Below are 14603 nucleotides of genomic sequence, written 5' to 3'. Positions count from 1 at the left end.
TTCTGGCCCACACCTGCAGCCACAGGGGTTCTTTCCCCCCTTGTCTGCTGGAGGACTGAACCCCCTAAGTTCTCAAGGTCTGGCTGCCAGACCAGCAGCAGTAACGTCACCTGGGAACCTGTCACACTTGCAAACTCGGACTTAACTGAATCAGAAACTCTGGTCATAGGGCCCAGCAACCTGTGTTTTAACCAGTGTCACAGGGGATGCTCATGCAACCTCACGCTTAAGGGCCACTGCCCTCAACAAACCAGCCTCAACTGCAATCAGGCGATAAGGCCCCAGGTAGCAGAACAGTGTGTTGGAAGGAACACTGGTCTCTGTAGGACCAGGTGAAGTGGAACTATCCACCAATCTGGACCATTTACATCAAAACTTACGTGAGAACACAAGTAGTCTATTACCTTTAAAGGCCCTGACTTATTGGTGGGGCTCCCTGCAGCAGCTTTACCCAAGCTACGTCCAGCATCTCTCTTCTGACAGACCTTTGCATGCTGTGCAGATGCGTCAGTCTTTCTCTTCCGTCTAAACTAGAAGCTCAGGAGCCAGACCAGCTCTCTCTCATCTCTGCATCTCTCCAGGGCCTAGAAAACCCCTGGCCTATACCAGGTGCTCGATGAACAACAATACCTACTTACCCTTTTCCATCTTTACTGCCAACATGGTAATTCGTAATATCTAAAATGATACCAATAAGCCAGCAACTTCCTTTTACAAAAATGTTCTGAAAGTAACAACACTCACTATAGACTAAAACTTTCCAACTCTACGATTCTCAGAATGATGCCGATTTGTCAAAGGTCTGTCTTCGGCACTGCTACTACCTCGTTTCCTGGGGTCCCAGTGTGAGAGAAGGCTCTTAATTCTGATCCAGTCCATCCTCCCCGATATATAACTTATACTAATACACATTTGCTTTTCCCTTACTGTACCTTGCCCTGCTGCTCACTGTTTACTGTCCAACGTAAAGATAGCTTATCTCCTTGCTACCCACGGTACTAGCCTAGCCAGGGCGCTGGTCTGTACTGATATTCTCCTTCATTTTACAAGAGCTGAAAGGTGCATTTACCAAATCTGGAGTTAGGGACAAAATGGGCAAAAGCAATTTAATATTTTCATTATTTTCCAGAGGTTCCTGCTTTCAATAAAATCAATACAAAAAGGAAGACAATCCAAGACCAGCCTTCTGGCACTATTCTAATCTATTTTGTCTTTGCTGAAATGGTCCCAACATCCTTCTGTGTTTAATATTCCGAGCAGGATTTTTTTTCTAAATCGACTCACATGTTTCCTACCAAATGCCACATTCCTAACAAAGTTACTGCATCAATCATTTCATGGTCCTATGTGCTAAAACTGAGCCTGTGCCAAAAACCTACTTGGAACAACATAGTTATTTCCCCATTAATTTATATTCCCTATACCTTAAAAAAGAACTCGAACTCTTTAGAAATGAATCCTTCCAATCCATATGGAAAAGTGTAACAAATACCCAACGATACCGACAATACCCAAAAATTCTGTTCTTTGATTTTGACTAGTTTATCAGAATTTCCATTCAAATCTAACGGAAGGCTGAAGCTCAATGTTGTGATGCCAAATATACCAAGATTTTCCTTTACTATGTGGCTTTTAAAATATTTTCCAAGAACAAAAGGAGAAGACGTAACTAGTCTCATACTACAGGAAAGCTACAGGGACCGCATAGAAGGATGATAATCTTAGACTGAGGACACTTAGCCATCCCCAAAGATACTAAATACCAGCCAAAGGGTACTTCTACCTTGTCCTCGGCTCTACGCAGACACCAAAAATCTTCGTGACTTCTATCCTTGGTAAGCAGCTAACATGAACAGCTGTGCCAGTCCCAGTATTAGAAAAGGCACCCTAACACTTGCAGTGAAACGCACTGTAGATTAAACTTAAACTCCAAAGCCTGAACAGTTATCACGAGATAAAATATGCTGGCCAAAATTCAACGTACACTTTAAAAACCTGAAAAATTGGTAGGGGCTTATTGGGCAATCAAGACCTTTCCATGAGACTTTATTCTCTACTAGCTAGACATTTTTTTTTAACATCACACCCATAATATAGCCTTGACCACTTAGGCCAGTTAATAATTGAAATACTGGATCTGCAAAAAGAACAAAATGATAGCGGTGTGAAAGTCCAACCTTCCCACTTTAATGGGATATTAACTTTCAAGATTATTTCTAAGGTGTGACCCTCTCCAAATGACTAGAACTAGTCAGACAAAATTTAACCTGAAATCCTGCTGGCCAGTTTAAGGACGAAATTACTAAGTGATGAAATACGAGAATTACATCTTCAACAATCCCATGACATGGTTCCCAAGGCTTCTGCAGCCCTGACTGCCCTGCTGTGGTTATAATCGGGCCTGTCAAGGTTCCTCCGACATCTCAGAAGAGCACAGCGCTGCTCAGATTGGAATGACCGCCACCAACTGTAACAGAGACTGCTACCTACTTTCTGACGGCCAATGAGCTAAATCTGGCCTAGCTATGTTGTTTGGGCTCAAAAAACAGAAAACTTAAGAAAACTTGAGCCAAAGTTTTAAAAATCACAAATTTTCACCAAAAAATCCAGAATTACAGCTTCCCTTGAAAAATCAGCTTTGGTAACCATCAGCAAATGTGAGGGGGGGCTTTCCTTTTAGCCTGGGCATGGGATTTCCATATGGTCATGCTGTCCATATCTCAAAAAATGGCTGCATCTACATTCATATCCATTCATGTTCCTTGCGCGGCAACCTCTAGACATGTGAATTTGGAATTTATGTTGGCATTAACTACTTCACCTAAGCCATGACCTCATCGGGTAACAACACCTTACAGTAAGCAGAAACTCCCATGGTTTATTCATAAAATTTAATCCTGGTCTCAGGCAAGTCTCCTCCTATACAGTTAACTTCGAGAACTTCACTGCAAGTCTTTACATTTATCTTTGAAATTTGATGTTGTTAAATTAGATACATTGAACTCAATCACTATTTATTGTGCACCCAGAGGACGAGCGGTTTTGAAACTAGTGGTTTTGCAAAAGGCAGAGCCTCAGGCTTCCCTGGTGGCGCAGTGGTTGAGAGTCCGCCTGCCAATGCAGGGGACACGGGTTCGAGCCCTGGTCTGGGAAGATCCCACATGCCACGGAGCAACTGGGCCCGTGAGCCACAATTACTGAGCCTGCGCGTCTGGAGCCTGTGCTCCACAACAAGAGAGGCCGCGACAGTGAGAGGCCCGCGCACCGCGATGAAGAGTGGCCCCCGCTCGCCGCAACTGGAGAAAGCCCTCGCGCAGAGACGAAGACCGAACACAGCCAAATAAATAAATAAAAATTACATTAAAAAAAAAAGGCAGAGCCTCTCTCTCTAGTTTTAACAAGGTATCACCTGAATGTCTTTCATATGCTTAGTTTTACCTATAATCTACCTTCAAAAAGAAACTGAAAGGATTCAGAATTTTTTGTTTGTATAAGCTGGGAGCTATTTATTTTAAAATAACATGTAACTGAGTAACTTAAATATGTCTAAAAGTATATATTATCTACAACTCTGACCTTCTACAGATATCTAGTTTGGCACAGAAAACCTCTAAAAACTAAAAAAGTTTCTGTGGGACTATGGATTAAAACAGAAAGTATGTGGCATCTCTGTCCGATGCCAAGACAGGAGCAAGGCAAGCTGGTCAGAGGCCCACACGTTCACGGAAGAGGGAGGTCCATCTAGTTGGCAACTGGGCTGGCCCCTGGCTTCCTCACTCCACAGGGACACAGGCCGCCCAGGGAGGATCCCTTGATGACACCTGCTGCCGGCCAAAAGCCAGGCTTCCCCGGACTGTCCGGCTGGGGGACAAGGGGGTGGAGGGGTAATATCCGCAAAGAGCCCTCTTGCAGGGCCCCCCCCACCACCACAGGGCTGTAAGGACAGCCCTTTGTTCTTTCTGGAGAAAGACAGTTCTGCACTCTGAAGGCTTCTTTTTTTTCTGAATAGCTTGATAACAATGCTGATAGAGCTTCTCTTTCCAGTCACCCCTTATCACCCAACGGTGTAATGACAGTGTAATCGTTAGCTGGGGATACTGGTACCTCTCACAGTTATCTCCATTTTCCTTTGAATCATCAGTCACATTCCTCCAAAATTCTTCAATGCTTTGCACATCTCCTTTTAAGTAACCCTCCTGAGGAAAATAAAAGTCAGCCAGAAAGGTTTACACAGCTTCCTTCTAACCCACGGAGATGTACTGTGCAGCCCTTTACGTAAACACTCACAGCAGAGGCACCCCGTAACTCTCGCGGCTGCGCAGCTAGGAGGAAGCCCGGCAGTGCCCACGCGGAGGGACCGAGTCACAGTGACCTGACCCCGACCTGCGGAGCTCGGCCAGCTTGGGAGCCGAAGGAGCGCCAGAGACAAGGCAGCACCCCATCCCGGGAGGGGACGCCACTGCTGTCCTGACCCCGCGACCAGCCTTCCAGCCGGGGAGGGTGTGGGTGCCAATGAAGGACGCTGGAGAAGTGAAGTGTCCCCGGGAAAAGGATCCCCGAGAGCCCCTGGCGCAGGGCTGCTCAGAAGCTGGGCACGGGTACCACCCCGGCCGGGAGCCTCCGCCTGGCCGCCCGGCCAACCCCTCTGGTAGCTGCTGCCTTGAAAAGTGTGAGAACCACTGCATTAAACCGCAGCCACCTTCTCCTCTGTATCCCGCACGGCCAGCACGCTGTCCGGCACACGCCGGACACTCCAGTGCCTGCAGGATGCATCACGGCAAACGGGCACTGCAAACCCTGATGCACCCGAGGCACGTACACACCGTGTCCTCCACAAGCCCTGGAAAAGCAGCTCGGCAGCTGCAACACCCAGCACGGACTGAGCTCCGTGCGCTCGGCCCTCTGCCGGCAGGACCCCTGATGCCAGCCTCAGCCCTGTGGGAGGGGCCCTCACCCGCCCCGGGATGCAGACCAGGGACCTGCCGCTTAGGAAAGCGCAGTCAGTGCCTGGAGCGCCCCGCCAATCAGTGATGAGCGGAACTTTAGCGGGTCTGTGCTCCTCACCACGCGAGCCGCTCACTCCAGGTGCCCTCGTGCCCGCGGCGGTCCTGAGCGCGAGAGAGGCAAACCTGAGTGACAGGCCCTGTGCCTGAGGAACTTACACCCTGGCAGGGAGGCGCGCGAAGTAAGCAAAAAAAATGACGTGCTGCAGGTGCCGTCAGAGCAGGGAAAGCCGAGGCAACTCCCCCGAGGCCCCGACTGACAAGGGCAAGGGCGGCCAGATCACGCCAACCAGCGGGGGTTCTCGGACCACCACCTCCGAGAGCGAGGAGGGTACACACCCTTGACAGGCAGCTGTGGAAAGGGGCAAAGACCCCCAACATGTGCCCCTTACCCCACTCCTGAAAGAGCCAGATCGAGGCGATGCTGGGCTTTTGCTTGGAAGACACAGGAGAGGCTGGGGGAGCCCAGAGCGAAGGACAGAGGTTGAGCAGGACGACTACCTGTCTGCCTTCTCTTCAGCTTCTTCTGCGGCGCCAGCCTCACTGCAGAACCGCTGCCGAGGTTCGAGAAACAGCTCCTGGAAGGGGCTCCGCCGGGGATGCCCACAGCCTCAGGCAGCAGCACGTACTTACCTACCGCCTGTGCCCGCGTTAGACGCGCACAGTGGCCCCGTGGGCAGTGACGCGCGACTGGAAAGGATGGGGCAGACCTTTAAAAGCTTCACCCAGGAGGCATAAGCTTTAGCGGAGTATCGCAAAATATGGGTTTGCCGACCCAAAGGAGTGCGGAGGGGATTCCAGGCAGAGGAAATAGTTTGATCAAAGGCATGGAGTTAAAAGATAAGAAAACGTATTGGGGGAACTTAACTGGTTCTGCAGGTCCTTCGGGCAGCAGACCAGGACTGCACTTCCAGCCCGGCCACTGCCACGTGCATGGGGGCTTCTGGCAATTTCCTGCTCCTCTGGGGAGAGAGTGTGGGTGTGTGAGGGGTGGCCAAAGTAGGCGCAGGGCCCGAATAACAGAAAAGGAGCTGGCAGCCATATTCGGGAGGTTCTAGGCCTCTCCTGTGGGCCAGGGGTTCCCAGAGGTAAGCAGGCCTGAGAATGGGTGGGGCAGGGCCTCTCACAGGGCAGGCCTCTCAGCCCAGAAGGACCCCAAAGTTAGACTTCTGACATTTTCTACACATGAGGTTACACATGCAGTCACTAGAGATACAATGACAGGACTGGAAAGGGACAAGGACATCATTCAACTGAAAACTGGAGGCCACACTGCCTAGTGTGCACTTATGAATTTTATTCTTCCCGTACATTGTGACTATATTGTCAATAGCACAATTACACTGCATGACCTTTTGGGGATTACAAGTTAATCGGTTAAATGCAAACATTTTAAAAATGTGTCACACTTTGATAACCTTTTAGTAATATGGAGAACCTTAAAAAAATGTGGCCAGGTAGCTCTCTACCTCTGATGGTAGGAGAAGGTGGGTAAGAATGAACCTGCTTAAAAATGTAGGTTCCCTGGCCCTCACTGGGTAGCTCTGGGTAGAGCCTGGGAATATATAACAACAATCCCACATGATTTTTGATACAAGTGGTCTCACAGCCACACTTGAAAAAGCACTGCAAAGGGCAGCAGGGAAGCTGGGAAGAGGTTTAAGCAAGAAGTAACTAATCAGTATTACACAATTTGCCGCTGGATGTGGCTATTAGTGTGGCAGGCAGAAGTCTGATTATAATGGTTGTGAGAGTGAGCAGAGATTAGCAAGATTCAACTGTTCTTTCAAAACGTGTGACTCCGAAGAAAGAGACAGAATAAGGATGTGCCTTAAGGGCCTGACAAAGGGTTTTTTATTTGTATTCATCACGTAGAGAGATGAGTAACACTCATGTAAAGGACATACCAGTAACCACAATGTCCTGCACAGGATTTCCACGCCTCCAGACCCGCTCTCTGTGTCCCCAAAGTATCAACTTGCCCTCTGAAGGAGGCACCAGCAGGAAAGAGAGGATGGGAGGGCGTGGGGTATTCATCTCCCCTCACCCCCTCCCTCAAGCCCACCGCAGGCTGGATGGGTCCCTCACTGGGGGCCACAGCTGCTCCTGGCAGGAGCCCCCACAGCTCCCCTCGTGGGGTTCTGATCCCCTTAGGGCTCTGCCCTTCCTTCCTCTGGCCCCTCCAGGCCTAGAGGAGCTGGTCCTGGGACACCATCCTATTCCTCGCTGATTTCCCTAAACCTGCCCATATCTTAGTAAATGGTTCTTAAAGTCTCCTTGGTTACCTAGTTCAATCTGTCTCCTACCAGCACCCTGCCGGATACATACAACATTAAGCAGAATATAAATGCCAGAACAGTGCCAAATCCAAAATGCTACTGTGGTTCAAATACAACAGCAGTCACATCAGATGGGATTCAGGAAAAGATTCATCTGCAAGGTGCACTGGATGCGGGCTTGGAAGAACAGTGAGTGTTCTGATAAGCAAAGGAGGGGGGCACATCATTGCCGCCTATTCAGATCTCCTGAATCCGGATTCTATCTTTCCACACATCGGCTATCCCTCCCCTTTTCCAAACTCTACACATTTACCAAAGCAGGACCCATGTCATTCGTAAAATCATTAAAAGATCACTCTGCTGGGGGCCCTGTTTACAGCTTGTTGTATTTTAAAGAAGTCTTGCCAAGTTCTATCATCGTAGACTCCCACCTGTTAAATAGACTGCAGGCAAAGCTGTGTGTGAGCTGTTTTGATTATTTCCCTGGAAAGTCAGCCCTGATGGGCCACAGTAAACAGAGACTAGGGTTATTTGTACCTATCCAGGCAGTAATAACACAGGAAGCATTTTTAAAGCAGGGGACAAAGAACTCTTGAACAGTGAGGAAGCAGAAAAACCACTTTTGACTCCAAATTCAAAACGAGATTTTAATCCTAGTTTAATCACTGTGTGGGGAATAGGACTGAACCTGAGCCTGATATTTCCCTTCCTAAAAAGGAAGTCCTAGAGATTTAAAATGGAATATATGTGAACAGATGTTAACTTCCCAAAAGAAAAATAGAAGACAAATTCCAAATATTTCATAATTTGTAAAGAAGGAAGGAACGTGCAGCAGATGTATACTAGGAGCCAGGTACTTTACATAGATTATGTATTTTAATCTCCACAATAATCTACAAAAGCTACTATTTATTATCTTTATTTTATAGGTGAGGAAACTGGGCCTTAAAGAAATATACAGTAATTTGCCAACAAGCACAAGGCTGGCAGAATCTGGTTCCAAGCCAGTCATCACCACGGCATGACTACTTCCTACCGATGAAGGGAAACAGACACAGGGAAACCGACACGGACTACAGTTTAGGGCACGCGGTCCTTTGCCTCACTGCCTCAGATTAACCACAGAGGCGGTTTCAACTTCAAAATTTATTAGTCCATTTTCCTCCCCTGAGTTCATATTTATACTCCCTCCAACTCAGTCCAAAAAGAATTTGAGGCAGCTTGAGGAAACAAACACAGAATCATGGGATTTTAAAACTAAGTGCAACACACATTTTACACAGGGGGAAACTCATTTATGTAAAGTGACATTTCTAAAATTAGGTAACTGACAGGGCCCAAAATACAGATTCAAGATTCTCAGGCCCATATGCCTTCCTGATGAAAAGGAATCTTCCACAGCAGATTGCCTCAGTATGGCAGGGCTCTCAGGATGAAGGCTGAGGCTCATTACGGGCGTAAAAGTAGACAGGAGCGACAAATGAGTTAAATATTTATGTCCAAAACCTAAAGCATTCAAATGGCAACTTTAAAATAAAATAGACCTTTGATTTGCTTGTTTTGTTGCCATTCACCTTCTTCTCCTAAAAGTCAGCATCTTCAAAAGGCTCAAAACTGAGAACGTCATTTATTTCTTCATCTATAAAATGGGGTTCATCACAGCACAGAATCGTCAGAGGATTAAGGCAGTTAATGTTCTAAACTATTCTTTTCCCTAATATACTATTTCACTTCATTGGTTGTTTACATGGCACGGGGCGGGGGAGAATATACAGCAACCCGTCAATCAACGAAATGACCAAAAAGAAGGAAACGAGGATTCTCCCCCTGTACACACATGGCTTTCCCCACTCCAGCCGTCACCACCAGCACTTGCGTGTTGGGAAAGCCCTTCCTCTCCACCCCGTCCTCCAAAAACACACTGGCAACCTGCATCTAAAACATGGATCTGTCAAAATGATTTGCCACGTGTTCAGAATAGAAATTGAAATGGACCTTTGACTCAAATGCTTAATACCATACGTACATACGTACCTGAAGCTAACACACTTCAGGACGTGAATTTTATCTGACTTCATAAGGTGTTGTGAGGACGCAGGAAAATAATATAACGCATGTGGAAGAGGTCTGAAAACTGTACGATGTTACCCGTGATAACTATTACCTGACTTGGCAGGATTGGTTACAACAGCTGGTCCTTCTTCCTCCCTCCCCCAAACCTTTCCGAATATCTCGAGTCTCCCTCTTGCCCCCTCTCCCCGCCCCAAAAAGTTCAGCACGTCATCTCTAAAACAAGGACCCTGTCCCCAAACAGGACTGTTCGATGAGGTCAGTCTCATCCCTCACTGGCTGTCGGCCAAGTATGCCATCCTGGACATCACGTCACCAGGGAATCTTACTCCAATTTCATAGTAATTACAGCATCAAGGGAAATAAGGAAAGAAAAATGGTTTAAACGGAAAGGAAAGGAAGGGTAAAGAGAGGGAGGAAGAAGAGGGCTAGAGAGCCCCTCAGTCTGATAACTCAGAAGTGAGGTAAGTCAAATGCAATAGAACATATATATTCAGGTTAAAAAATAAAAACAAAAAAAACTCTTAAAAATAATAGGTTGATCTGGACACAATTATTCTCCCTTGTTTGGTATTCATGTTGGAGTTTTTAAAAAAGTCACCACATAGCCAACTAATAAAGAATACGATTCTGTTCAATGACACCTGATGTCTTCTCGATAGCACGTTTGGCCCTTGTCTCTCCCTCAGTCCAAATCCCCCCAGATATTCCTTTAATGATAACTAACCGCTCTAGAAATAAAGTCACCTGGAATGCAAGGCCTAGAAAGGGGAAACATCAGATGCTAAACACTTCCCATCTTAAAGCATCATCGAACCTCACTAAATACCAGATTTTATATTTTTATTTAAATGTAAGACCTACTGAACAAATACTACGGTTACCTCAAGGTCACTCCAGAATTCTCAGAAAAGATGAAAGAATCCAGGAGCCTAAGGCAGGCAAGATCTTTTGTCCCTGTTCCTTGCCTGGTCTTTACTGCAACATATTTCTTCCTTTCTCTCCTACCTGACCCTGCAACCTGCATTCTTCTATTCCATACATACCAGTACTTTCTATCATTTCATGAATTCCGCACTCACTCTAGTAAAAAAGTTTAACTATTTTCTGGCTCTAAGGTCCTTCTCTTCCTCTGACATCAAATAACTGCTTTTATAATTTCCTAAATTTTCAAAACACTGTCAATTAGTGCATACCAAGTTAACACACTAACAAGTTATATTTTTACACTTTTCATTTCCTGATTTGTCTTTTTCCTGTTGAATCACACTATTTGATTACAACTAATTCTTAGGCTTTCTCTCAACTGGGACCCAGTTATTTACATGTTACCAAAATTCATTTCTATTTTGCTCAACTTCAAAATAATGGCTCAGTGACTACTTATTCATCCAATTTTACTAAATGAGTTTTCAGTTATTCCAAGTGCTTTATCAGCAAAAAAGTCAATTCTTTGGTACTTCAGAGAAACAGTTTATTATTATCATAAAAAGTTAAGGCTTGTGTGGTATTAATCCAATAGTCTTAAGACTTGCTAAGAGAAAACAACCCAAAATACAAGTGGCTATGCAAATTCAGAATGGTCTCAAGAGAACAAAGGTGTCCAAGGTACCAAATCAAAACCTGTAGATAATAAAGGAGGAAAGTCAAAATTTTAAGTCCTGTCCCCTTCCCTTGATTCTCCTGCTTACGTCAGCACTAAAAAGAACTTGCTCTGGATTGCTGAGATTTTTAAATGAGGTTATTATATTAAATCACTTTTAAAGGCACAGGCATTATATAAATTAGAAGGCATGAGCACAGTAGAGAAAATATTTCATCGTGATAGGGAGAGAGAAAATGAAACAGAGAGAAAGAGGGAGAAAGAGAGCATAATCTTGTTCCCTAAAATAAGTGAAAAGCTATAGGCCTATCTCTCTTGCTCCCATTGGCAAAACAATTTTTAAACAGATACCTACCCTGCATTTGCTGATACCCTGGCAGCAACCTACTTAAGTCAAGGAGGGTTGTAATACACTAAAAGGCCATATACACTGTGCTTCACTTCAGAAAAGTGAGAATTCTCCACAGGGCTGAGAAGACGAAAAACCGTAAGTTCTGATCAGTTTATTAATAAACAGAGAAGACTACTTTCTTATAGTATGCGATTAATTTCACTAGTGGCACTTTAATCTGTTAACAAGATTCACATTATAACTGTAGTTCAAGATGTATGGGGGATAGGTATTTACTAAGAACCAACAGCTATTACTGAGCTATAAGTAAGGAATTCAGATCTGAACAGAGGTAGAATTTTTTTATACTCATTGAACATACTTTTATTTTACTTTTTAAAACACTGAAGCACGAAGCACTTAGTGTCATAACGTTAGACACAGGGGTCGTTTCCCGCCTTGCTGCTATGAAACGGAGTCTGGACACAGAGGAATCCAGTATTATAAATGAAATCCCTGATGACATCAATGACAGCAACACATTCGGGAGGACAGTGAACCCGGATCCCTTGGAAAGTGCAAACACTTCTAGATCAAGTCCACTTGAAATAATTTTAAGCAAAATTTTCAGTGCACTACCTCTAGCCTGGGGCTAAAGCAATTATCTCTGCCCCACCAACTACCCTAAATGTCACTCTGACAAATACTCCCAAACTTTCTTTTCTGAATAAAAATGGCGCTGCTTTTCCCACACAATCCTGTTTATATCTCAGTAACCCTTAGGCCCTTCATGCAAACTCAAAGTGAGGACTTAAATGTCACTCTTCCCTATACTGTGTCAAATGCTTTTTTGGGGGGGGCGGGGGCGGAGGTGTTTCCATCTACAAGGTTGCCACTTTCTCCGCTAGACACCCTGGGATCATTAACTCACTTTGCCTTTTCTTCCTAACCCCTGCCTGCCTTGCCCCAAACTGTTGCCTCTCTCTCTTGAATACGCCGCACTTCCACGCAAACTGTCCCAAAGAGCCGGTCGCCGACCCCTGAGCTGGCCTCCTCCACGCCACACACGTCGTGTCCAGCGCACCCTCCACCTAGGCACGTCCATCCTTTCCCCGTGGAGTATCGGGTGCCACGCGCGCAGGGCACAGACACCCCGGCTCCCCCAAAGCACAGCCTTTCCACGCACTGTCTACACCCGTGCCCACACGCCCTGGAACCGGCTTCGGGACTCCGATCGCCGACTACGCGGTGCACGCACGCCCCGGGTCGGGCGCTGCTGTGGCAGGGAGCAGGGCCAAGCATGCACGCGCGCACGTCGGTGCCCGGAGCCCCCCCGGGCTGCCCGGGCGGGGTGGGGGCTGGGTGGGCAGCTGGGTGGGGGGGGGGGCAGCGGGCGCCAGGCGGACAATAACAAGCTGGTCGCCTCCTCCCTTCGCCCCCGCCCCAGCCCGCGCCCCGGGTCCCGGGTCCCGCGCGGATGGCACACTGCCGCGGAGGGGGCGGCGAGGGCGCGGTGCCAGCGGGGCCGCCTCGGGTACCTGGTCGATGGGCAGCTGCACGGCGTTGCTGAGGGGCTGCAGCAGGGTGGAGCCCGTGGTGCTGGTGGTGGCCATGGCCTGCCTGGCGCTCCGGCCGCCCGCGCCGCTCGCCCGCGACTGAGCCGGGCGACGCCGAGGACGGGGAAGCGACCGGCGCGCCTGCCCCCTGGCCGCCCGCGGTCGGAGCGCGCGGGGCGGGGCCGGGGAGGGGCCGGGGGCGGTGACCCGCTCGGCCCTCCTTCCGCGCCCCCGCGCCCCCGCCGCGCCCCCGCGTCCCCGCGTCCCCGCCCGCGCCCCCGATTGCCCGCGCCCGCCCCGCCCCCTGACTTCCAGCAGCTTCCAGCCGCCCCCTCCCCACCACGCGCGCCCTCGCGCCAGACAGCCCCGCGGCCCAATCGCGGAGCGGCGCCCCGACGCCCGCAGCCAATCAGAGGGCGCCGGCCGCGCTCCGCCCCCATCCCAGGCCCCGGCCCGGGGGACGAGGGGCTGTCTGGCCGCTGTGGGCGGGCGGCTCGCGGGGATCGCTCTCTGGTGCCAGCGGGGAGCTCTCCGCCTCCTCATCCCATTATTCCTCGTCCGTGCCCGAGGTCGGCGGCCAGCCCACCCCTCTCTAGGAGGAACGGTGGACGACAAAGGGGAACGGGTTGGCTGCCAGAAGAACGGGCGACGTGCGGGGCGCCGTCGAGCCAGCGCTGGGGGAAGTTGGGAGCAAAGCTGGGGGCCGGGAGGAGGAGGGCAACAAACCAAAAAAGTGACCTAGATAAGAAGTCCCTTTGTCTTCAGGATTGCTGTGGAAAAGCGCAAACTTGAGTCCAGTGCCGGTTGTGTGTGCCTTTCGGTCACCCTGAAGCCCACCTGGGCCTGGCGGGCTGCGACCGGTCCAGTTCGACGCCGCGATGGCGCCCCGCCCCAGGGAGGGAGGCACTTCTCACCTGTGCCTGCGGCGTGTGTGTGTGTGTGTGTGTGTGTGTGTGTGTGTGTGTGTGTGTGTGTGTGTGTGTGTGTGTCCTTACCTGCCCGGCCTCTGCCGTCTTCCTCAGAGCGAAGGCTCTTTCTCAGCATTTCGTCACCCCTGAGTCGCCAGCTCCTCCAGACTCTTCCATTGTGCTGTTTCCACGTACCTTTGGTGTGTGGTGGTGTGTGTGTTATGTGTATGTCACATCTATTTGTCGGAACTCCGTGAAAATAAGCCATTTGAGTTCCTTGAAAATGCAAGCGTCGACTTTGTGGAGAAGATTTCAGACGAGGAGGAATGCTGGAGGAGAGCATCAGGAGAGCTCAAAATTCAAGGAGTTAAGAGTGTGAAATTTTTGGTAGAAATAACTAATGGTTAATGAGAGTTCAACCGCATGCTTTAATTGCTGCGTTAAAAGTATAATAAATCATTTAATCCCCACACCAACCACATGAGGGTGGTACAGCTACCACCCTCAACCAAAGAAACTGAGTCACAGAGAAGTAACTTGCCCAAGAGAGCACAGCTAATAAATAGAGACAGGATTGGGATCCAAGATACGTGCCTTCAGAGTTTTTCTTAACTGCTAGGCCCTCTTCTTCCTCACACTTAAACCCAGTCCAGAAATTTTCATCAGCTGTCAGGTGTGCCATTTACTTGATAACTACTGTAGAGTCTTGGATGATGAGACAGCACAGATTTATATACATGAGCTTCAGTAAATCACTCTCCTGGAGCTTAGTTGTCTCTCTGAAAAGGAGGTGGTTGAACTGATTGGTTCAGTTCCTTCCTGCCCAACTTTCTTTGTTTGGTTAACTTAATCC

General features: G+C 48.4%; 1 protein-coding gene across 3 annotated transcripts in view; it reads right to left on the bottom strand.

The window, feature by feature from the left end:
- MBOAT2 (membrane bound glycerophospholipid O-acyltransferase 2) overlaps positions 1-13110 on the bottom strand; it is a 114201-nt gene extending 101091 nt beyond the window's left edge. Inside the window, exon 1 of one of the 3 annotated variants that reach the window (XM_082357566.1) lies at positions 12825-13110. In XM_082357566.1, coding sequence (XP_082213692.1) covers positions 12825-12899 — 75 coding nt within the window. In that variant the 5' untranslated portion in view covers positions 12900-13110. The remainder of the gene's footprint in view (positions 1-12824) is intronic. The other 2 variants (XM_082357565.1, XM_082357568.1) reach the window with 2 other exon arrangements.
- Between the last annotated feature and the right edge of the window lie 1493 nt (positions 13111-14603).

The sequence above is a fragment of the Balaenoptera borealis genome (assembly GCF_965194805.1).
Source record: "Balaenoptera borealis genome assembly, chromosome: 15".
In the NCBI taxonomy this organism is placed as follows: Eukaryota; Metazoa; Chordata; class Mammalia; order Artiodactyla; family Balaenopteridae; genus Balaenoptera; species Balaenoptera borealis.
This window is presented reverse-complemented; position numbering and strand designations above follow the sequence as displayed.